The 24,126-nt window shown below is 42.1% G+C and overlaps 1 protein-coding gene across 2 annotated transcripts in view; it reads right to left on the bottom strand.

The window, feature by feature from the left end:
• The window catches only part of LOC126187413 (exocyst complex component 4), a 282,045-nt gene that overhangs the window by 44,373 nt on the left and 213,546 nt on the right, over positions 1-24,126 (bottom strand). For both annotated transcript variants that reach the window (XM_049928480.1, XM_049928481.1), the window contains one exon: positions 11,601-11,771. In XM_049928480.1, the coding sequence (XP_049784437.1) occupies positions 11,601-11,771 (171 nt within the window). The remainder of the gene's footprint in view (positions 1-11,600; positions 11,772-24,126) is intronic.

Genomic DNA, 24,126 nt, shown 5'->3' with positions numbered 1-24,126 from the left:
CTCAAGTATTGTGGCATGAGTGGGACAGTGCACAAATGGTTTAATTCATACCTAACTGGAAGAGTGCAGAAAGTTGAAATACGTAGTTCTCATAATATGCAAAGATCAGCACATTCCTCAAACTGGGGAACTATCAAGAATGGGGTTCCACAAGGGTCAGTCTTGGGTCCTTTGTTGTTCTTATTATATATTAATGACTTGCCATTCTATATTCATGAAGAGGCAAAGTTAGTTCTCTTTGCTGATGATACAAGTATAGTAATCGCACCTGACAAACAACAATTAACTGATGAAATTGTCAATACTGTCTTTCAGAAAATTACTAAGTGGTTCCTTGTAAACGGACTCTCACTGAATTTTGAGAAGACACAGTATATAAAGTTCCGTACAGTGAATGGTATGATGCCATTAATAAATATAGACCTTAATCAGAAGCATATAGCTAAGGTAGAATATTCCAAATTTTTAGGTGTGGCCATTGATGAGAGATTAAATTGGAAGAAACACATTGATGATCTGCTGAAACGTTTGAGTTCAGCTACTTATGCAATAAGGGTCATTGCAAATTTTGGTGATAAACATCTTAGTAAATTAGCTTACTACACCTATTTTCACTCATTGTTCTCATATGGCATCATATTTTGGGGTAAAATTCATCACTGAGGAATAAAGTATTTATTGCACAAAAGCGTGTAATCAGAATAATAGCTGGAGTCCACCCAAGATCATCCTGCAGACATTTATTTAAGGATCTAGGGATATTCACAGTAGCTTCTCAGTATATATACTCTCTTATGAAATTTGTTATTAACAACCAAACCCAATTCAAAATAATAGCAGTGTGCATAACTACAATACTAGGAGAAAGGGTGATCTTCACTATTCAAGATTAAATCTAACTTTGACACAGAAAGGGGTGAATTATACTGGTACTAAAGTCGTTGGTCACTTACCAAATAGTATCAAAAGTCTGACAGATAACCAACAAGTATTTAAGAAGAAATTAAAAGAATTTCTGAATGACAACTCCTTCTACTCCATAGAGGAATTTTTAGATATAAATTTAAAACAAAAAAAAATAATAATAAAAAAAATAAAAATAAAAAAAATAAAAATAAAAAACACAAAAAATGAAAAATTTGTTAAATTAACTTAATTATGTCATGTATTGGAAAATTTGACACGTTCCACATCATTACGAAATACCGTATTCATGATCCATGGAACTTGTATTAATCTAATCTAATCTAATCTAATATTGTCTTCAAGTTTGTTTCTCTTGATTTTCTATATATTTGTTCCACCTTTCAACTTTGCCTTCTTTGCTTAGTATCAGCCTGCCCTCTGAGCTCCTGGTATTCAAGCAGCTGCTTCTCTTGTCTTCAAAGGTATCTATAATTTTCCTATAGGCAGCATCTATCTTACCCACAGTTGTGGATGCTTTTACAGCTTTACATTTCTTCTCTAACCATGCCTCTTTAGCCATTTTGCACTTTCTGTCAGTCTCATTCTTTAGACACCTGTGATCCTCCTCATCTGTGTCATTTTTATACTTTTTCCTTTTGTCAATTAAATTCAGTATCTCCTTTGTTGCCATCACTATTTAATCTCTTAAAGCTAATGCTCTCTCTGACACTCTCAACAACCTCTGGTTCCTTCATTTTATCCACATCTCAGGTTCTTAATTTCTACCTTTTTTAAAGTTTCTTCACTGTTAGTCTGCAGTTCATAAGCAAAACATTACGGTCAGAGTCCACATTCACTCCTGGAAAGTCTTATAGTTTAAAATCTGGTTTCAGATGCATTGTCTTACCAGTATACAATCAATCTGAAATCTGAAAACTTCCCCAGTGTCCCAGATTTCTTCCACATACATAGCTTCCTTTCATGATTTTCAAACCAAGTGTTAACATTGATTAAATTATTGTCTGTGTAAAATTGTATCAGGCAGCTTCCTCTTTCATTCCTTTCGCCAATCTCCACATTCTTCTATCATTTTTCTTTGTCTACGTTTCCTACTGTTTAATTCCTGAGACCCATCACTATTAAATTTTCATCTCCATTAACTATCTGGGTAGTTCCTTTGTTTCATCATACATTATTTCAATCTCTTCATCATCTGCAGAACTAGTTGGCCTAAATATTTGGTTGTTTTTTCCAAATATATTGTGATTTTCAAGGTGGTGATTAGGGAGGGACCTAATGCCACTACTTAAATTGCTGTTAGTGAAGCAACTGAAATGAATTTTACAACATTGGTTGTCATAAATAATTGGCTGTTCCCCCCTCACCCCCTCCCCCCTTTTCCCAAAGAACATCACACTTTCCAAGGTGTTGGTAAGGGTGGGGCCTCATAGCCAAGTTTCAATTGCTGCGAATGAAACAAAGTACCTAATAACTTAACTTGCGAAGTGTAGGAAATTATAAATGCACAATGTCATTGGCTTTCCACATCCAACTGATGATTTGTCATTTTCATTCCCCATGTGAACCATTACCAACAGCACGATACAACGGAAAGGCTGCAGGCACTGTAAGTGCACTTGTACTGATCATCCTTTTACATTAACTCAGAAACTACATCCAATGTGTTTTCTTGTAAGTTAAGTGAGAACAGTTGGAGGTAAGCCACAATCTGATATTACCCACCACCTGATTTGCCATGCCATTTGCCTTTTTACCTCAGCAGAATCTGTTAAAAGCTTTTTTCTGACCAAGAGTGCACACTGCTAAGAAAGAAAGAGAGAGAGAAGCTTAAAATACTAAATAGATGAGCCAGCCATTCTATAACATTCTAAGACTACCAACCTAAGAATTTATGCTGGAGTTGGACCGATTCATAAAATTTTAAAATACATACCATACCACACTTGTCTTGTTGTAAGTTAAAATGGTGTGCAGGTCTCCACTTAAGTTTATCACTGCACTCTCACTGGATTATAAAACACACTGATTTAAAATGTGGTGAATTGAAATTTATGCAATACAAACTGGCAAGATGTCTTAAGAAAGCTGTTAAGTCAGAGAAAAATGACCAATATAGAGATGGAAAAATGTCTCTTATTTGCATCATTTCCCTATGACTATAAGAACGAGCACAATAACTACTATGTATTTTCTGCCATTTCCAGCCATTTTTCCTCCTGACATGATCAGAGGGTTTAGCATCCCCCCCCCCCCCCCACCACCACCTCTGTCTTCTCTCTGGATTGTAACTTGCCATAGTACTGTAGTGAATTAGTCTGTGAGAGGGGGGATGCAAACAGAAATTACCTAGCAATTTAATGCCAATGTGTCGATTTTACTCAGTTCAACTTAGAACAGTTTTTGCCTGTGTGTGTGTGTGTGTGTGTGTGTGTGTGTGTGTGTGTGTGTGTGTGTGTGTGTGTGTGTGTTCATTACACAAAGAGACTCTGTGATGATGTTATAAACTTTCTGGGATGATGGAAAAGTATAAAGTATCAATTTGAGGTAAGGGAGCCTGGTATGGAAACCACTGAGTTTAAAGTTACCTCTGACGTGAGGATACATGTACTGGTACTGTTGTTGCTAAGATTGATTGGCAGGCAACTTTTAGAGATGGTACTATGGGCCAAACAAGGGAAAAAAATCTAGCATACATGGGTCCTAAATTGTGTACCTGAAGAGCTATTAGTATATGTTCATCTTCAATACTCTGAAATACATCTCTTCCACTGTAAGGTCTTTGGCTTCTACGTCTTGGGAGGAGGTAGTATGGACCAAAACAAGAAAAAATATCCAGTGGATATGGGCTCTATGGACATGGCTTCTAAAGTGCATACCTCAAGAGCCATGGTAGCTTGTTCAGTAGGAGAGATGTGTGTCACAGCCGCACAGATGAACAACTGTGATACTTTGTAAGGTATGCATTTTAGAGCCCATGTTTACCAGACACTTTTTGCTTATTTTTATTCACACTACCACTTCTTACAGCTGCCTAGCCAACAATCCTAGCAACAACAGTACCAGGACATGTATTCCACTGTCAGCGGTTATCAGAATAATTTTGTTTATAGCTTTCGACTCACTCGTTTCCGGACCGGGGTCCCTTACCTCAAAGTGATACATTTACTCTTCCCCATTATACCTTGTAACATCGTCACAAAATCACCCTGTATTAGTACATCCTCTTTTGTTTTGTATGCTGATGAAAACTTCTGGAAGAAAACATAAAATCATTATTACATTCATCAGTAAGTTACTACAAATTTATGGTATATTTAAAATATTCAGTTATTACTAATGCGTTTTTCTTTCTTTTTTTCAATACTGCTTATTGCAGATGTGCTGCCCTGAGTGACACCCGACAACGAAAAACATGAACTACAGGGTGATTACAATTAAAGTTCTAGTTCCAAAATTGCTGTAAGAAAGAAACACTGCTCAGAATGATAAATTTGAACAAAATACTATCACAGAAGGGGGAAACAGTAAATATATTTGGAAAATTGATGAGGGAATGCAATAATATTATGAAAAGAACAGTTGCTACTCACCATATAGCAGGGATGCTGAGTCAAAGATAGGCAAAACAAAAGACTGTTAGAAAGTGTGCTTTCAGCTAACAAATCCTTCATTGGAAGTACACACACGCAACAGTCTTTTTGTTGTGTCTACCTGCGACTCAGCAGCTCTGCTAAATGGTGAGAAGCAACTATTCTTCTCATAAAATATTGTTGTTGTGGTCTTCAGTCCAGAGACTGGTTTGATGCAGCTCTCCATGCTACTCTATCCTGTGCAAGCTTCTTCATCTCCCAGTACCTACTGCAACCTACATCCTTCTGAATCTGCTTAGTGTATTCATCTCTTGGTCTCCCCCTACGATTTTTACCCTCCACGCTGCCTTCCAATACTAAATTGGTGATCCCTTGATGCCTCAGAACACGTCCTACCAACCGATCCCTTCTTCTGGTCAAGTTGTGCCACAAACTTCTCTTCTCCCCGATCCTATTCAATACTTCCTCATTAGTTATGTGATCTACCCATCTAATCTTCAGCATTCTTCTGTAGCACCACATTTCAAAAGCTTCTATTCTCTTCTTGTCCAAACTATTTACCGTCCATGTTTCACTTCAATACATGGCTACACTCCATACAAATACTTTCAGGAATGACTTCCTGACACTTAAATCTATACTCGATGTTAACAAATTTCTCTTCTTCAGAAACGCTTTCCTTGCCATTGCCAGTCTACATTTTATATCCTCTCTACTTTGACCATCATCAGTTATTTTGCTCCCCAAATAGCAGAACTCCTTTACTACTTTAAGTGTCTCATTTCCTGATCTAATACCCTCAGCATCACCCGACTTAATTCGACTACATTCCATTATCCTCGTTTTGCTTTTGTTGATGTTCATCTTATATCCTCCCTTCAAGACACCATCCATTTCGTTCAACTGCTCTTCCAAGTCCTCATAAAATATATACACATGCGATTCAGCTATCATTTGTAGCCGAACATGTGTACTTTGTGACACTTATAGTGCCATCTAGGGGAATATTTTCATAAAATATATACACATGAAAATATTCCCCTAGATGGCACTATAAGTGTCACAAAGTACACATGTTCGGCTACAAATGATAGCTGAATCGCAATATGATGGCTACTGTACGAAAGCCCATCCACCACATCAACATTGTACTGCACTAGATGGGAAAAACCAGTTTTAACTGTGCTGAGACCAAAAACCACATGTATCACTTTTTAATAGTTCGGTGAGTGGCACACTGTTTTCTACCTCAATCTGAAATTGAGAAACAGCATGTTTTACACAGATCAGAGTGCCTCAGGGGTCACATTCAAAATGAGTTGTGCAAAACATGCCTTCAATTCTGCTATTGCTATGTTTGTAATCAGAAAACTGAACATAGGATTTTTCGGATACAACCCGCACCACCCCCCTTCCCGCCCCCACTCCCCCAGGCCACATGTCACATATATTAAGACCATGTGATCTGGACAACTAGGCTGTAGGGAAGTGATGGCTGTTAATTACAGCATTTCCAAAATGCTTCTGCAGCAGTTGCTTTATTGGCTGTGTAATAGACACAGTAATGTCATCTTACATAAAAATGATCCCATCCAAATATGCATGCTGTTGAAGGATTGGACCAGCATTGATGTGCAAAAGACTCTCAAAGCATTTACTAGTGATGATACAGGTAACAGGCCTCACAAGAAGCATCTCCTCAAAAAAATATGGCCCTACGATAAATGATGCTCTCAATCTGCAACACACAGTACCTTTGCAGACTGAGATAGTACCAGCTGATATGCAAGTAAATTTTCCATTGCCCACATTCTGCCATACTGTGTATTTACATATCTTTGGAGATGGAAATGCAATCTGTCAATCGTCACAATGTTACATGGCCATTCACTGTCCACTTCTTTGCAAGCAAGAAATTATCATACTGGCAGGTCAGCACCAAGCAATTCCTCAAGATGAGTAATTTTATTAACATAGAAGTAGTACAAAGATGGTTCGGAAGGTCAAATGGGAATCATGGAGGGAATGCAATGTTCTTTTCGAGGAATGCTATTGAGAAAATTTAAAGAACTGGCATTTGAAACTGACAATAGGATGATCCTACTGCTGTGAACATACATTTTGCATAAGGACCACGAACATCACACTCATTTGGAGGCATATAGACGGTCATTTTTCCCTCACTCTATTTGCAGGTGGAGCAGGAAGGAAAATGACTTGTAGTGGTACAGTGTACCATCCCCGCCATGCGCCGTACAGTGGTTTGCAGACTGTGTATGTGTGTGTAGATGTGGATGTAGATGTAGACTGCATGTTTGCACACCACCGCTTGATCCCTCCTGAAATGCTGTGGTCACATCATTTACTAAATAAATAAAATATGGAGTTTCAGTCTTCGATCGCTAGAATAGCGATCGAAGACTGAAACTCCATATTTTACTTATTGAACGATCGCGGAATTCCCAGTGAGACAACTATGTCTAGTTTTGATAAACATCATTTACTGACAATGTATCGATTGTTTCCCTCCCTCTACCACATTGCGCTTCAAAACAACCTGTCTCTTTGAATTTCATTGTCATTTTCTCCAGAGCCTTGTCAGGCCTCAGACCAACACCTTTTTTCATTCACTCAGTGTCCGGAACTTCTGCAGAGCCACTGGCACAGTCACTGCTCTTGTAAAAGAGCTTTACCAGCAACATGTGATCCTGCATTGAGACAATCAAGCCAAGCATCTCAGATGCAAACTGGGGAACAGCTGTGAACCCCGCATTTTTTATTTTGCACATTCTGCTGATTGCAGCAGCTTTCAGTGGTAGAATTTTCTTTAATTTATTTTTCTTTTTTTGCATGTTTCCCCTTCTTTTGTTTAAATTTGATATCATTCTGAGCAGAGGTTTGAAACTAGAACTTTAATCCCCCTGAATCTGCACCACTTTTAATACCAGATTTATTGGTAGTCGCTCTACACCATACAAAGCAAGGACTTTATATCATATCAACAAAAATTTATTGATATCTAAGAAGAAAAGTAAGATAATGTAATTCAATAGCTGAAAGCTATTTGTCTTAGAGGTGACAGTCTCCATTGTTAGTAACAGTGCCAACATTAAAATTTTGAAGAAAACTGCATTATTTAGTCATTCCTTTTTCTTGTCTTGTACATGACCAATTAAAGTAACACGTAGCTCATCAAATGTAATGATTTATATGCTTTTGAGCGCACAGTATTTATTTTTTCTTGTAAAGAATGTTATAAATATTTTATTTTTGTAGTTCTCCTGAGTAGAATTACAGTAATTAGCATTTTATTATGAAAATGATAGTTTGGCATATCATCATATACAGGGTGTCCCATTTATCTTGACCACCCTAAATAACTGTTTGTCCAGCTGCAAATTACAAAATGTTTCAAGTAAATGTTCTTTAGCCATCAGGGGGACATCAATCAGCATGATTCCTTTCATTGTAGCTTTGTTTTTTACAAAGATACGAACAACTGTGTGACTTTTTTAAATGGCACCCTGTATTTTTTATTCAGTAATTCATTTTCTTTCCTAAAGACCTATTCAAAAAAGTATCACAGTGTAACATTCACTGAAACACAATGTTATTAATTACATAACACAACATTGACTTTGAGCCCGGGATCACAAACTCGCCCACTTGCTGGAGTTGTCAGAAAACAAATGAAAACCAAATAAAAACATAACACAAAATTGACTTTGACTCTCCTGTACCATTGCCCAGGAGCACAACATTCACAGGTGCTCACAAAGTGGTGACCCTGGACACCGATACACTGGTGCACTCATTGAATGAAAGAATTATTTACCGCTTCCAGTGTTGCCTGCTGAAGAGAATTACAAACAAGCATAATACGTTCCTGCTTGTCCTCTGGAGTTCTTGGAATATTGCAATAGACAATGTCTTTAATGCATCCCCAAAGAAAAAAGTCTAGAGGATTTAAATCAGGAGATCTAACAGGCCAAGTAACTGTTCCTCCTCGACCAATCCATCTGGCAGGATACCTTCGGTTCAGAACACAATGTGCACGCAAGGCATTTTGTGCTCGACATCCGTCGTGTTGATACCACGTAAGCATTTTGGTTCTTAGCGGCACTTCATCCAGAAGATGAGAAAGAATTCATCTGAGGAAGTTGGCATATGCTGTGCCGTTTAGACTGCCATTGATGAAATAAGGGCCAATAATTGCAGTACCAAGCACCCCACACCAGACGTTAACTCCCCACTGACGCTGATGTTCCATCTGTCTAAGCCATCGTGGGTTGTCGCTGGACCAATAATGCATGTTCCTTGTATTTACCTGTCCTTTGTTTGAGAAGGAACATTCATCGGTAAACGGAACATTGGAGAAGAAGTTCAGGCTGGCGAGGAGTTGCTGCTGTGCCCACTGACAGAACTGCACACGATTCAGGAAATCATTCCCATGCAATTCTTGATGTAGGTGTACGTGGTAAGGATGGAACCAGTGACGTGTAAGAATACGATGTACACTGGCTTTAGGAATGCCAATCTCATATTCAAGCTGTCATGTGCTCACATGTGGATTCATAGCAGCAGAAGTGAGAACAATAACTTCGGCAGCTTTGTCTGTGCAAGTGCTAGGAGGATTGCGTTGCCGTCGGTTGAAACTTCCCGTTTCCTGAAGCGTCGCAACAAGATGAGAAAACATCTTTTGGGAAGGTGGATTCTTGTCAGGATATCACTCTCTGTACAGTTCTGCTGCCTGCGTAGCATTTCGTATACCTTCAACAACAACAATAAAAGAAACATTATGTCGATGCAGTTTGTAGGAAGTACAGCCTTTACTGTATGTCTACTCTACACAACAGTATTTAAAAGGAATAACTAATAATAAACTACTGAACTAAATGTGCCTGTACATAAGAAAACAGTATTGCAATTACTTTTCTGCTAACTTACATTCCCAATAAGTGAGTAGCATTTCTACCTTATCTTCCTTGGTGTACATTCTACTCGCACAACTCTTCAACTGACGATGGTTGATGGAATGACAGGTGTGCATTATACTTATGTTTACATTTGACCTCTGTCAACGTCAGCACGTGGATGTGTTCCATTACCTTGAGTACCTATACTAATCGCCGGGAGTGTCAACGTCAATGTTGTGTTATGTAATTAATAACACTGTGTTTCAGTGAATGGTACACTGTGATACATTTTTGAATGGGTCTTTAGGGGAGGAAATGAATTACCGAATAAAAAATACAGTGTGCCATTTACAAAAGTCGTACCACTATTCATATCTTTGTAAAAAACAAAGCTAAAATGAAGGCAATCATGATGATTGATGTCCCCCTGATGGCTAAGGAACATTTGCTTGAAACTTTTTGTAATTTGCAGCTGGACAAACAGAAACAGTTATTTAGGGTGGACAAGATAAATGGGACACCCTGTACACGATACAGTGAGTCACAGACAGGCACAATGAAAAGAAAGTTATACTTTTTAGCTTTTGGCTGAAATGCTTCTTTCTGAAGTTGAAAAGACACGCTCACTCATACAACCCAGTCACACATGACCACTGTCTGTGTCTGCTACGGCCAGACTAAGTTGTAATTGCACCTCACTGAAGCAGTAATCCGGTGGTGGAGGTAAGGAGGAGGCACGTGTGGGGGGCAGTGGGGGACAGCAGAGTGGGGTTAGGGAATGTGTGGTGCTGCTTGTGGGAAAGCGCAGGGACTTGGTGAGGACGGGGTAGGGCTGCTAGATGCAACAATCAGGTTTGAGGTGGAGAGTGGGGAGAAGTAGAAAAGGGGAAAGGGACCAATTGATGCATTCATGGAATGGAAGGCTGCATTGTGCTGGAGTGGGAGCAGGGATGGGGTACATAAATGGAGGGCAAGTACTAGTGAAGGCTGAGGCCAGGGGGATTATGGGAAAGTAGGATATAATGCAAGGAGAGTTCCCACCTGTGCAATTCAGAAAAGCTGGTGCTGGTAGGAAGGACCCAGATGGTGCAGGCTGTGAAGCACATTGTGTTGGGCAGCATGTTCAGCAACTGGGTGGTTCAGCTGGCTCACGGCCACAGTTTGTTGGTAGCCATTCATGTGGATAGACAGCTTGTTAGTTGTCATGTCCATGTAGAAAGCAGCACAGTAGTTGCAGCTTAGTTTATAGATCACATAATAGCTCTCACAAGTTACTTCCCCCCCCCCCACCCCCACCCCCTTCTCCTCCATGGACATGCATACAGAGGTGTGCACACACACCCAGACACAAAACAGAACTGTGCTATCTCAATGACTGCTAAGTTGATTTTCTTTTTCAAGAGAGAGTGAATAAATTAGAAAACAAGATGATCACACACATATGAGAGTTTTTTGGAAAGTAAGATCCAATTTTTTATAAAACATACACCACAACAGATGTTTTCAACACTGTTTTTATTTAATTCCTTGAATGTTTCTCTATTTTTTACATAGTTTCAATATTTGTTTAAAATTTGTCGTGATGTTCTACAAGCTTTTGTATCCCTAAGTCATACATGTCTGCCCCCTTTGAGTATAACCAGAGAGGATGTTGTGAACCCACATTCAGAAATCCAAAGCTTAAGTTGAAATTGTGAATCGCTGGTCTTCAAAAATTTTTTCGTACACATCCATGGCTTTGACCAAATCTTCTGAGATCAGCTATGATTGCTCTGATTGCAGTTCGTCACGACATTTATCCATTCGTCCTTGAAGGCTCTCACCCATGTACACACTCTGCTGTCACCCATATTTTGGGGCCACACACCTGACTTATCTGTTGATGAATTTCTGTTGTTGCGACGTTCCTTGCTAACAAAAACCAAATCAGTGACCGTATACCACACTTGGTGGGTTTGTCAACTGATCTAAGCATTTTGTACTGACACTGTTAACAGCATATTGCGACAATACCAATGCAAATTGCATTGTTTGGTGAGCAAGGTGTACTGGGAGTCGGTACATATGTGCATTTCAATGTTCGTGTGTAATTTGATTGGCTATGGCGATTCGGGCCTTACCTTCCAAATAAACCTCATGTACGGTGTAATAATATTGATTACTTTACCTTGATTTTTCGTGGCTGAAGGCTGGATGTCATTGCCTCATCAATGTTGATAAGGACTTGGCTGAGTTTAAAAACTTGTGGGTCTGGCTCTTGCGAGTCCATTCCACCCCCTGCAAATCTATTGAATGTGTCAGCCTGTGGTAACAAGTAGTGGAAGCATTGCACACGGACCTATAACATATAAATTATTAAAATCAGTCACACAGTTCCAAGCAAAAAATATTTTTTATGGAATACAATCCTTTTTAAAATATTCTAAGTGTGGTTTGTTTCACATGCATAATTGTGTTGTAAGATAAAAAGATTAAATAATGATGTACTCATGTACGCAAATCTACACAAAGATTTTCATCTGTGATGGAACAAAAATTGCATAGGCTAATTGCTATGTGAGCAGCAATTGAGCCAGAACTACTTCATTTCATGTTGCATTCATGAGTCTGTTGCTAGCCATGTCCAATTCCTGTTTTGTCCTACTGAAATGCAGATTTTACTTGGCTTCAAAGGCTATTTTTGAAGCCCAGTAAAATCTTCCTGTTATGGTAAAACAGGAATTGGACATAGTTAGGAACAGACTCATGAATGCAACATGAAATGAAGAAAATCTGGCTCAATTGCCACTCACATAGCAATTAGCTTATGCAATTTTTGTTCCATCTCAGATGAAAATTTTTATGTAGCTTTGAGTACATGATTATTTAATGTTATATGTAAAACATTTTCATTTTCATTAATTTCCTATTCATCATTTCGTGAAGTGCTGGAGTTCTGCACTAGAGCATAAGCAGGATCTAAGCTACAGGCAACTTGTATTAATTTTGGGAAACAAAGCACAATTTCTTACAAAATAAAACGCAAAACTATGGAAAACTTCCTAATGCTACCACTACTACCTAAAATGCAGTAGACAGAGAATCCATATAACAATGAATATAATGTAATCGGATAGCTAAAAAAAATCTACTCACCAAGTGCTGGCAGAACACACACATAAAAGCAAGTTATTCTTACGCAAGCTTCCTGGGCCAGTGGCTCCTTTTTCCAGCAGAAGGGTTGAAGGGGAGGGGTAAATTTTGGAAAAAGTCACCTAAAACTGTGGGTCAGGGGAGACTTACCGAACAGGGTCAGAAGAAAAGACTGATTATTGGGGACTGCACGTATTTCTTCTCGTACTGTCCAGTAAGTCTTCCTGACATGCATTTCTCAGTGACTTTTCCAATATCTACCCCTTTTCCTAAACCTGTCCAGTCCTTTTCCTTTACCCTCTTCCCTCCCCTTCAACCCTTCTGCCAGAAGATGGAGCCACTGGCTCCGAAAACTTGCAGAAGTATGACCTCCTTTTATGTGCGTATTCTGCCACATGTTGGTGAGTAGACAGAGAATACAGTTTAACCACAAGAAAAACTCACTTGAGAAAACTACAAAATTATACGACACATTGTTTGGCTAGTGCTAAGAATTTCACTGTCTGAAAACAAGCATTGGCCACGGAATATATTTTCAAAGAGATTTATACATATTATTCTGCTGTTGGACACACAATGCTCAGATACTTGTAATTACTTTCTTTCAATAACCAATTTTTTAGCAGTTCTTTACATTGGCTGTAACACAAGGGAAAAAATGACAAGCTGCAGAGCAGGACATGAGTTTGGTTTGAGAAGACATTCTTTTAATGGAGTGGCTGTGGGGGTCAAATGCCCTCTCCTGCTCCCTTCCAGAACCATCCTCGCATAGTTAGCTACATGAACACTTACTGCATGCTCTGTGTAATAGATGTGGCACTTTGTTACTGGTGTCCAAATACACTCACAGTTCAGACATTACATTATCAATGGATCTTCGAAGGAGTCCAGTATGAATTTTATTTTTCATTCTTGGAGGAACGGTATCATTATGTTATATTTGTCTGTGTCCTTGTAATCTTAACAGAAAATGGCACTGTGTACTGGACAAAAGCCAAGCAATTGTTCTCTTGTAATATATTTTCTTTTATCTGCAGAGAATGGTTTAGTTGTGTCTCTGAAAGTATCTGTTCTTCCGTGACATTTTGTGAGTATGACATAGTTCAGAATATGGACACACTGTGTTACAAATGACCTGAGCTCTGCCCTTGAGGGCAGTAAGCACAAATTGCCATGTCCTGTATTACTGGCTGCTTCCTGGTACTTACACAAAGCTGCTTACTGACACAGAACCAAAATATACCACCTGACTTACTCTCTTTGAAAATAACAATATTGTGAAAAGGAAAGTTGCTAATCACCATATAGTGGACACGCTAAGTCACAGATAGGCACAACATAAAGACTGTCACAAATATATATATAGTTTTCGACCAATACAGCCTTCATCAAAATCAGATGACAAACATACACATACACACTTGTGCAAACGCAACTCACACATATGTGAGTGCAATCACAGGCAACTAAGGTCACACTGCAAGCAGCAGCACAAATGCATGATGGGACTGATGCCTGGCTGGAGGTAAGGAGGAGGCGGGGGTGATCTGGGGCGATTTGCAATCTCAATAACTTCTTCCCCATTTGATTCACTTGGTCCTTCTCAACCCAACAAGCCACCTTCCTAGATGTTGACCCCCACTTCAAAGATGACATATCAAACCTACTAACCACCAGCAATACCTCCACTTTGACAGCTGCCACCTGTTCCACACCAAGAAGTCCCTTACACACGGCCTAGCCACCTGTGGTCGTCGCATCTGCAGTGATGAGCGGTCCTACTAAAAATATACTGAGGGTCTCACTGAAGCTTTCACAAACCATAATTATCGTTCCAATCCTTGTACAAAAACAAACCTCCCATGCCTTATCTTTCCAAAGTTCCACTATCTGGCCACAAAGGAGCATTCCCCTCGTAACTCAGTACCACCCAGGACTGGAGTAACTGGAGTAACATTCTCTGCCAGGGTTTTGACTACCTCTCGTCGTGCCCTGAAATCAGAAATGTCCTGTCCATTATCCTTTCCACAGTGGTCTTCCACTGTCCACCGAACCTATACAATATACTCATCCATCCCTACACAACCCCTGCTCCCAACCCCTTACCTCATGGCTCATACCTCTCTAACACACCTAGATGCAAGACCTGTACCATACATCCTCCCACCACCACCTGCTTCAGTCTGGTCACAAACATCACCTATCCCATCAAAGGCAGGGCTACCTGTGAAAGCATTCACAGTCATGTGATCTAAACACTAATCTGCAACCACTGTGGTGCGTTCTATTTAACCAACCAGCTGTCTGTCCACATTAATGGCCACTAACAAACTTTGGACAAACAAGTGGACCACCCTGTCACTGAGCACTGCCAAGCATGACATCCTTCATTTCAATGACTGCTTCACAGCCTGTGCCATATGGATCCTTCCCACCAACACCAACTTTTCTGAATTGCACAAGTGGGAACTTTCCTTGCAATATATCCTACACTCCTGTAACTCTCCTGGCCTCAATCTTCGTTAGTCATTGTCCTCTCCTATCCAACCCATTCTCTGTTCTTATTCCAGCACTACACACTCCACTGCACCCCGTCTTTTTACTTCTCTCCTTTTCCGCTACCCATCCCCCACCCCTGTCTAACCTTCTGACTGCACGTGGCTGGCCTACCCTCTTTCAGTCATGTCCCTCCACACTCCCCAACATCATGTCACTGTCCACCACCCCTACCCTACTAATCCTCCCCTTCCCTGCCCCAGCCCCCTCCTTACCCCCACCCAGTCAACACTCCCATCATGCACTGGTACTGCTGCTCACAGTGTGGCCTCAGTTGCTTGTTACTGCAGTCTTGTGTGTGTGAGTTGTGTTTGCATGTGTGTGTATGTCGTCTAATTTTGATGAAGGCCTTACTGGCTGAAAAAAAAAAAAAAAATATATATATATATATACACACATACCTAAAAACAAAGATGATGTGACTTGCCAAATGAAAGTGCTGGCAGGTCGACAGACACACAAACGAACACAAACATACACACAAAATTCAAGCTTTCGCAACAAACTGTTGCCTCATCAGGAAAGAGGGAAGGAGAGGGAAAGACAAAAGGATGTGGGTTTTAAGGGAGAGGGTAAGGAGTCATTCCATCTTTGTTTTTAGGTGTATTTTTCCTTCGTGGAATGTTTCCTTCTATTATAAATATGTCTGCTTGTGTCTGTATATGTGTGGATGGATATGTGTGTGTGTGTGTGTGTGTGTGTGTGTGTGTGAGTGTATACCCATCCTTTTTTCCCCCTAAGGTAAGTCTTTCCGCTCCCGGGACTGGAATGACTCCTTATATAAATATATATATATATATATGGTTATAATACAAGGAAACATTCCACGAAGGAAAAATATACCTAAAAACAAAGCTGATGTGACTTGCCAAATGAAAGTGCTGGCAGGTCGACAGACACACAAACGAACACAAACATACACACAAAATTCAAGCTTTCGCAACAAACTGTTGCCTCATCAGGAAAGAGGGAAGGAGAGGGAAAGACGAAAGGATGTGGGTTTTAAGGGAGAGGGTATACACTCTCACACACACACACATATCCATCCACACATATACAGACACAAGCAGACATGGTCTTTAAATATGTCTGCTTGTGTCTGTATGTGTGTGTGTGGATGGATATGTGTGTGTGTGTGAGTGTATACCCGTCCTTTTTTCCCCCTAAGGTAAGTCTTTCCGCTCCCGGGACTGGAATGACTCCTTACCCTCTCCCTTAAAACCCACATCCTTTCGTCTTTCCCTCTCCTTCCCTCTTTCCTGATGAGGAAAGATTGTTTGTAGGTATATATATATATATTAAAAAGAAAGATGATGAGACTTACCAAACAAAAGCGCTGGCAGGTCGATAGACACACAAACAAACACAAACATACACACAAAATCTAGCTTTCGCAACCAATGGTTGCCTCGTCAGGAAAGAGGGAAGGAGAGGGAAAGACAAAAGGATTTGGGTTTTAAGGGAGAGGGTAAGGAGTCATTCCAATCCCGGGAGCGGAAAGACTTACCTTAGGGGGAAAAAAGGACAGGTATACACTCGCACACACACACACATATCCCTCCTCATATACACAGACACAAGCAGACATTTGTAAAGGCAAAGAGTTTGGGCAGAGATGTCAGTCGGGGCGGATGTACAAAGGCAAAGATGATGTTGAAAGACAGGTGAGGTACGAGCGGCGGCAAATTGAGATTAGAAATTAGCGGAGATTGAGGCCTGGCGGATAGCGAGAAGAGAGGATATGCTGAAGGGCAAGTTCCCATCTCTGGAGTTCTGACAGGTTGGTGTTAGTGGGAAGTATCCAGATAACCCGGACGGTGTAACACTGTGCCAAGATGTGCTGGCCGTGCACCAAGGCATGTTTAGCCACAGGGTGATCCTCATTACCAACAAACACTGTCTGCCTGTGTCCATTCATGCGAATGGACAGTTTGTTGCTGGTCATTCCCACATAGAACGCTTCACAGTGTAGGCAGGTCAGTTGGTAAATCACGTGGGTGCTTTCACACGTGGCTCTGCCTTTGATCGTGTACACCTTCCGGGTTACAGGACTGGAATAGGTGGTGGTGGGAGGGTGCATGGGACAGGTTTTACACCGGGGGCGGTTACAGGGGTAGGAGCCAGAGGGTAGGGAAGGTGGTCTGGGGATTTCATAGGGATGAACTAAGAGGTTGCGAAGGTTAGGTGGACGGCGGAAAGACACTCTTGGTGGAGTGGGGAGGATTTCATGAAGGATGGATCTCATTTCAGGGCAGGATTTGAGGAAGTCGTATCCCTGCTGGAGAGCCACATTCAGAATCTGATCCAGTCCCGGAAAGTATCCTGTCACAAGTGGGGCACTTTTGGGGTTCTTCTGTGGAAGGTTCCGGGTTTGAGGAGATGAGGAAGTGGCTCTGGTTATCTGCTTCTGTACCAGGTCGGGAGGGTAGTTACGGGATGCAAAAGCTGTTTTCAGGTTGTTGGTGTAATGGTTCAAGGATTCCGGACTGGAGCAGATTCGTTTGCCACGAAGACCTAGGCTGTAGGGAAGGGACCGTTTGATGTGGAATGGGTGGCAGCTGTCATAATGGAGGTACTGTTGCTTGTTGGTGGGTTTGATGTGGACGGACGTGTGAAGCCGGCCATTGGACAGGTGGAGGTCAACGTCAAGGAAAGTGGCATGGGATTTGGAGTAGGACCAGGTGAATCTGATGGAACCAAAGGAGTTGAGGTTGGAGAGGAAATTCTGGAGTTCTTCTTCACTGTGAGTCCAGATCATGAAAATGTCATCAATAAATCTGTACCAAACTTTGGGTTGGCAGGCCTGGGTAACCAAGAAGGCTTCCTCTAAGCGACCCATGAATAGGTTGGCGTACGAGGGGGCCATCCTGGTACCCATGGCTGTTCCCTTTAATTGTTGGTATGTCTGGCCTTCAAAAGTGAAGAAGTTGTGGGTCAGGATGAAGCTGGCTAAGGTAATGAGGAAAGAGGTTTTAGGTAGGGCGGCAGGTGATCGGCGTGAAAGGAAGTGCTCCATCGCAGCGAGGCCCTGGACATGCGGAATATTTGTGTATAAGGAAGTGGCATCAATGGTTACAAGGATGGTTTCCGGGGGTAACAGACTGGGTAGGGATTCCAGGCGTTCGAGAAAGTGGTTGGTGTCTTTGATGAAGGATGGGAGATTGCATGTAATGGGTTGAAGGTGTTGATCTACGTAGGCAGAGATGCGTTCTGTGGGGGCTTGGTAACCAGCTACAATGGGACGGCCGGGATGATTGGGTTTGTGAATTTTGGGAAGAAGGTAGAAGGTGGGGGTGCGGGGTGTTGGTGGGGTCAGGAGGTTGATGGAGTCAGGTGAAAGGTTTTGTAGGGGGCCTAAGGTTCTGAGGATTCCTTGAAGCTCCGCCTGGACATCAGGGATGGGATTACCATGGCAAACTTTGTAAGTAGTGTTGTCTGAAAGCTGACGCAGTCCCTCAGCCACATACTCCCGACGATCAAGTACCACAGTCGTGGAACCCTTGTCCGCCGGAAGAATGACGATGGATTGGTCGGCCTTCAGATCACGGATAGCCTGGGTTTCAGCAGTGGTGATGTTGGGAGTAGGATTAAGGTTTTTTAAGAAGGATTGAGAGGCAAGGCTGGAAGTCAGAAATTCCTGGAAGGTTAGGAGAGGGTGATTTTGAGGAAGAGGAGGTGGGTCCCGCTGTGACGGAGGACGGAACTGTTCCAGGCATGGTTCAATTTGGATAGTATCTTGGGGAGTTGGATCATTGGGAGTAGGATTAGGATCATTTTTCTTCGTGGCAAAGTGATATTTCCAGCAGAGAGTACGGCTGTAGGACAGTAAATCTTTGACAAGGGCTGTTTGGTTAAATCTGGGAGTGGGGCTGAAGGTGAGGCCTTTGGATAGGACAGAGGTTTCGGATTGGGAGAGAGGTTTGGAGGAGAGGTTAACTACTGAATTGGGGTGTTGTGGTTCCAGATTGTGTTGATTGGAGTTTTGAGGTTTTGGAGGGAGTGGAGCTGGAAGTGGGAGATTGAGTAGATGGGAGAGACTGGGTTTGTGTGCAATGAGAGGAGGTTGAGGTTTGCTGGAAAGGTTGTGAAGGGTGAGTGAGTTGCCTTTCCGGAGGTGGGAAACCAGGAGATTGGATAGTTTTTTAAGGTGGAGGGTGGCATGTTGTTCTAATTTGCGGTTGGCCTGTAGGAGGATGCTCTGAACAACTGGTGTGGATGTGGGAGAGGAAAGATTGAGGACTTTTATTAGGGACAGGAGTTGATGGGTGTGTTGATTGGCTGAGTGGATGTGTAGGTGAAGGATTAGGTGGGTGAGGGCAATGGATTGTTCGGTTTGGAACTGGTATAGGGACTGATGGAAGGAAGGGTTGCAGCCAGAGATGGGAACTTTAAGTGTGAGGCCTTTGGGGGTGATGCCAAATGTGTGTATGTTTGTGTTTATTTGTGTGTCTATCGACCTGCCAGCGCTTTTGTTGGGTAAGTCTCATCATCTTTCTTTTTAAATATATTTTTCCCACGTGGAATGTTTCCCTCTATTATATTCATATCATTAATTTGAATCCAACAATCACGTTTGTTATTGTTATTGTTATTGTCACTGTTACATTTCGTAGTCTTTTCTGTCATCTTATTTCCTCCTTCTGTTTTTGCCAGCAGTTTTACTTTCTATTCACCTTCTCCTTTTTTACCGTAATCCAGTATACAATTTTATCCCGCCGATATATACTCAATAGTACGTAACAATACGTAACCCACTTCCAAACCATAACCAAAATTTTTTTTTTCCGCTTTCAACACTACCGCTGCTATAAAATCCACCGTTTCCAGTTCACAAACAGTTCCTTTCAGCTATTAAACAACCTTTTCGGCTAGTTTTAATATCTTTTGCTTTATTTCCATTTCCGTTTTTCTCACATCATCGATCATTTTTAGCCGCTTCCCACAGGTTTTAACGTCATTATTTCTTCATCAGACAATTGTTAGCTTCATTTCCATAATCTGCCACCACCAAACCACCCTTTTAATACATCCTCACGTAGTTTTTTCGAAATTTTCCCGTATTTCTCCACCCTTTAACGTGTTTTGGCGGCAACACAACCACCTAACCTTTGTGCACATCATTATCTACCTACACAAGTTCACCACAGGATCAACATAGCCCAGCTCTAACCAACCCTTTTTCGCCTTTTTTTACACCAGATCTCCATTTGCTTTCTAGTTTTACCTTTATCTCTCCCCATATATTTTTATATTTATTTTCATTTTCATTTCAGCCTCGTGTTCCACTTTCCACCTTCCAGTACCATGTCACCCTCACAACACCTCCACAACGACCCCATTAAGTTTTATTTACATTCCCTCCGCAAACATGCCTTCGCCCTAGCCAGATTACACTCCCATATTTTATTTTCTCAGGCTTGTATGACATTTGGCATCACCCCCAAAGGCCTCACACTTAAAGTTCCCATCTCTGGCTGCAACCCTTCCTTCCATCAGTCCCTATACCAGTTCCAAACCGAACAATCCATTGCCCTCACCCACCTAATCCTTCACCTACACATCCACTCAGCCAATCAACACACCCATCAACTCCTGTCCCTAATAAAAGTCCTCAATCTTTCCTCTCCCACATCCACACCAGTTGTTCAGAGCATCCTCCTACAGGCCAACCGCAAATTAGAACAACATGCCACCCTCCACCTTAAAAAACTATCCAATCTCCTGGTTTCCCACCTCCGGAAAGGCAACTCACTCACCCTTCACAACCTTTCCAGCAAACCTCAACCTCCTCTCATTGCACACAAACCCAGTCTCTCCCATCTACTCAATCTCCCACTTCCAGCTCCACTCCCTCCAAAACCTCAAAACTCCAATCAACACAATCTGGAACCACAACACCCCAATTCAGTAGTTAACCTCTCCTCCAAACCTCTCTCCCAATCCGAAACCTCTGTCCTATCCAAAGGCCTCACCTTCAGCCCCACTCCCAGATTTAACCAAACAGCCCTTGTCAAAGATTTACTGTCCTACAGCCGTACTCTCTGCTGGAAATATCACTTTGCCACGAAGAAAAATGATCCTAATCCTACTCCCAATGATCCAACTCCCCAAGATACTATCCAAATTGAACCATGCCTGGAACAGTTCCGTCCTCCGTCACAGCGGGACCCACCTCCTCTTCCTCAAAATCACCCTCTCCTAACCTTCCAGGAATTTCTGACTTCCAGCCTTGCCTCTCAATCCTTCTTAAAAAACCTTAATCCTACTCCCAACATCACCACTGCTGAAACCCAGGCTATCCGTGATCTGAAGGCCGACCAATCCATCGTCATTCTTCCGGCGGACAAGGGTTCCACGACTGTGGTACTTGATCGTCGGGAGTATGTGGCTGAGGGACTGCGTCAGCTTTCAGACAACACTACTTACAAAGTTTGCCATGGTAATCCCATCCCTGATGTCCAGGCGGAGCTTCAAGGAATCCTCAGAACCTTAGGCCCCCTACAAAACCTTTCACCTGACTCCATCAACCTCCTGACCCCACCAACACCCCGCACCCCCACCTTCTACCTTCTTCCCAAAATTCACAAACCCAATCATCCCGGCCGTCCCATTGTAGCTGGTTACCAAGCCCCCACAGAACGCATCTCTGCCTACGTAGATCAACACCTTCAACCCATTACATGCAATCTCCCATCCTTCATCAAAGACACCAACCACTTTCTCGAACGCCTGGAATCCCTACCCAGTCTGTTACCCCCGGAAACCATCCTTGTAACCATTGATGCCACTTCCTTATACACAAATATTCCGCATGTCCAGGGCCTCGCTGCGATGGAGCACTTCCTTTCACGCCGATCACCTGCCGCCCTACCTAAAACCTCTTTCCTCATTACCTTAGCCAGCTTCATCCTGACCCACAACTTCTTCACTTTTGAAGGCCAGACATACCAACAATTAAAGGGAACAGCCATGGGTACCAGGATGGCCCCCTCGTACGCCAACCTATTCATGGGTCGCTTAGAGGAAGCCTTCTTGGTTACCCAGGCCTGCCAACCCAAAGTTTGGTACAGATTTATTGATGACATTTTCATGATCTGGACTCACAGTGAAGAAGAACTCCAGAATTTCCTCTCCAACCTCAACTCCTTTGGTTCCATCAGATTCACCTGGTCCTACTCTAAATCCCATGCCACTTTCCTTGACGTTGACCTCCACCTGTCCAATGGCCAGCTTCACACGTCCGTCCACATCAAACCCACCAACAAGCAACAGTACCTCCATTATGACAGCTGCCACCCATTCCACATCAAACGGTCCCTTCCCTACAGCCTAGGTCTTCGTGGCAAACGAATCTGCTCCAGTCCGGAATCCTTGAACCATTACACCAACAACCTGAGAACAGCTTTTGCATCCCGTAACTACCCTCCCGACCTGGTACAGAAGCAAATAACCAGAGCCACTTCCTCATCTCCTCAAACCCGGAACCTTCCACAGAAGAACCCCAAAAGTGCCCCACTTGTGACAGGATACTTTCCGGGACTGGATCAGATTCTGAATGTGGCTCTCCAGCAGGGATACGACTTCCTCAAATCCTGCCCTGAAATGAGATCCATCCTTCATGAAATCCTCCCCACTCCACCAAGAGTGTCTTTCCGCCGTCCACCTAACCTTCGTAACCTCTTAGTTCATCCCTATGAAATCCCCAAACCACCTTCCCTACCCTCTGGCTCCTACCCCTGTAACCGCCCCCGGTGTAAAACCTGTCCCATGCACCCTCCCACCACCACCTATTCCAGTCCTGTAACCCGGAAGATGTACACGATCAAAGGCAGAGCCACGTGTGAAAGCACCCACGTGATTTACCAACTGACCTGCCTACACTGTGAAGCGTTCTATGTGGGAATGACCAGCAACAAACTGTCCATTCGCATGAATGGACACAGGCAGACAGTGTTTGTTGGTAATGAGGATCACCCTGTGGCTAAACATGCCTTGGTGTACGGCCAGCACATCTTGGCACAGTGTTACACCGTCCGGGTTATCTGGATACTTCCCACTAACACCAACCTGTCTGAACTCCGGAGATGGGAACTTGCCCTTCAGCATATCCTCTCTTCTCGCTATCCGCCAGGCCTCAATCTCCGCTAATTTCTAATTTCAATCTGCCGCCGCTCATATCTCACCTGTCTTTCAACATCATCTTTGCCTCTGTATTTCCGTCCCGACTGACATCTCTGCCCAAACTCTTTGCCTTTACAAATGTCTGCTTGTGTCTGTGTATATGCGGATGGATATGTGTGTGTGTGCGAGTGTATACCTGTCCTTTTTTCCCCCTAAGGTAAGTCTTTCCGCTCCCGGGATTGGAATGACTCCTTACCCTCTCCCTTAAAACCCATATCCTTTTGTCTTTCCTTCTCCTTCCCTCTTTCCTGACGAGGCAACCGTTGGTTGCGAAAGCTAGAGTTTTGTGTGTATGTTTGTGTTTATTTGTGTGTCTATCGACCTGCCAGCGCTTTTGTTGGGTAAGTCTCATCATCTTTCTTTTTAAATATATATATATCTATATCTATATATATATATATATATATATATATATATATGTGTGTGTGTGTGTGTGTGTGTGACACCCTTTTTGTGGTGCAACTCAGGATCTCCGCTATATGGTGAGTAGCAACTTTCTGTTTCATAGTATTGTTACATTCCATCCTAGATTTTCCACTGTTGTGTTTTTTTTTTTATTTAATATGTAGAAAATATTTCACTATGTTGGCAAACTGACTGTGCTCACTCTCAGAAGGCCTAAAATTTTTCAGCTGAATTAAAAATTATGGAACATTAGAAAATGCATCTTTATGAGAAAAAGAAAGTATATGCACATTTCGAATTTCTATTGGCTATATCAAACTTTTTACTCTTCACTATCTAACACATTCTATTTAATGACATAGATTTTGTGACTTGTTGATGCATATGACAAAATTCCTCTCCACGTATTGCATATTCGT

The sequence above is a fragment of the Schistocerca cancellata genome, chromosome 5, assembly GCF_023864275.1.
Source record: "Schistocerca cancellata isolate TAMUIC-IGC-003103 chromosome 5, iqSchCanc2.1, whole genome shotgun sequence".
NCBI classification, from domain to species: domain Eukaryota; kingdom Metazoa; phylum Arthropoda; class Insecta; order Orthoptera; family Acrididae; genus Schistocerca; species Schistocerca cancellata.
The sequence above is the reverse complement of the archived record's forward strand: the minus strand, read 5'-3'. Positions and strand labels throughout refer to the sequence as shown.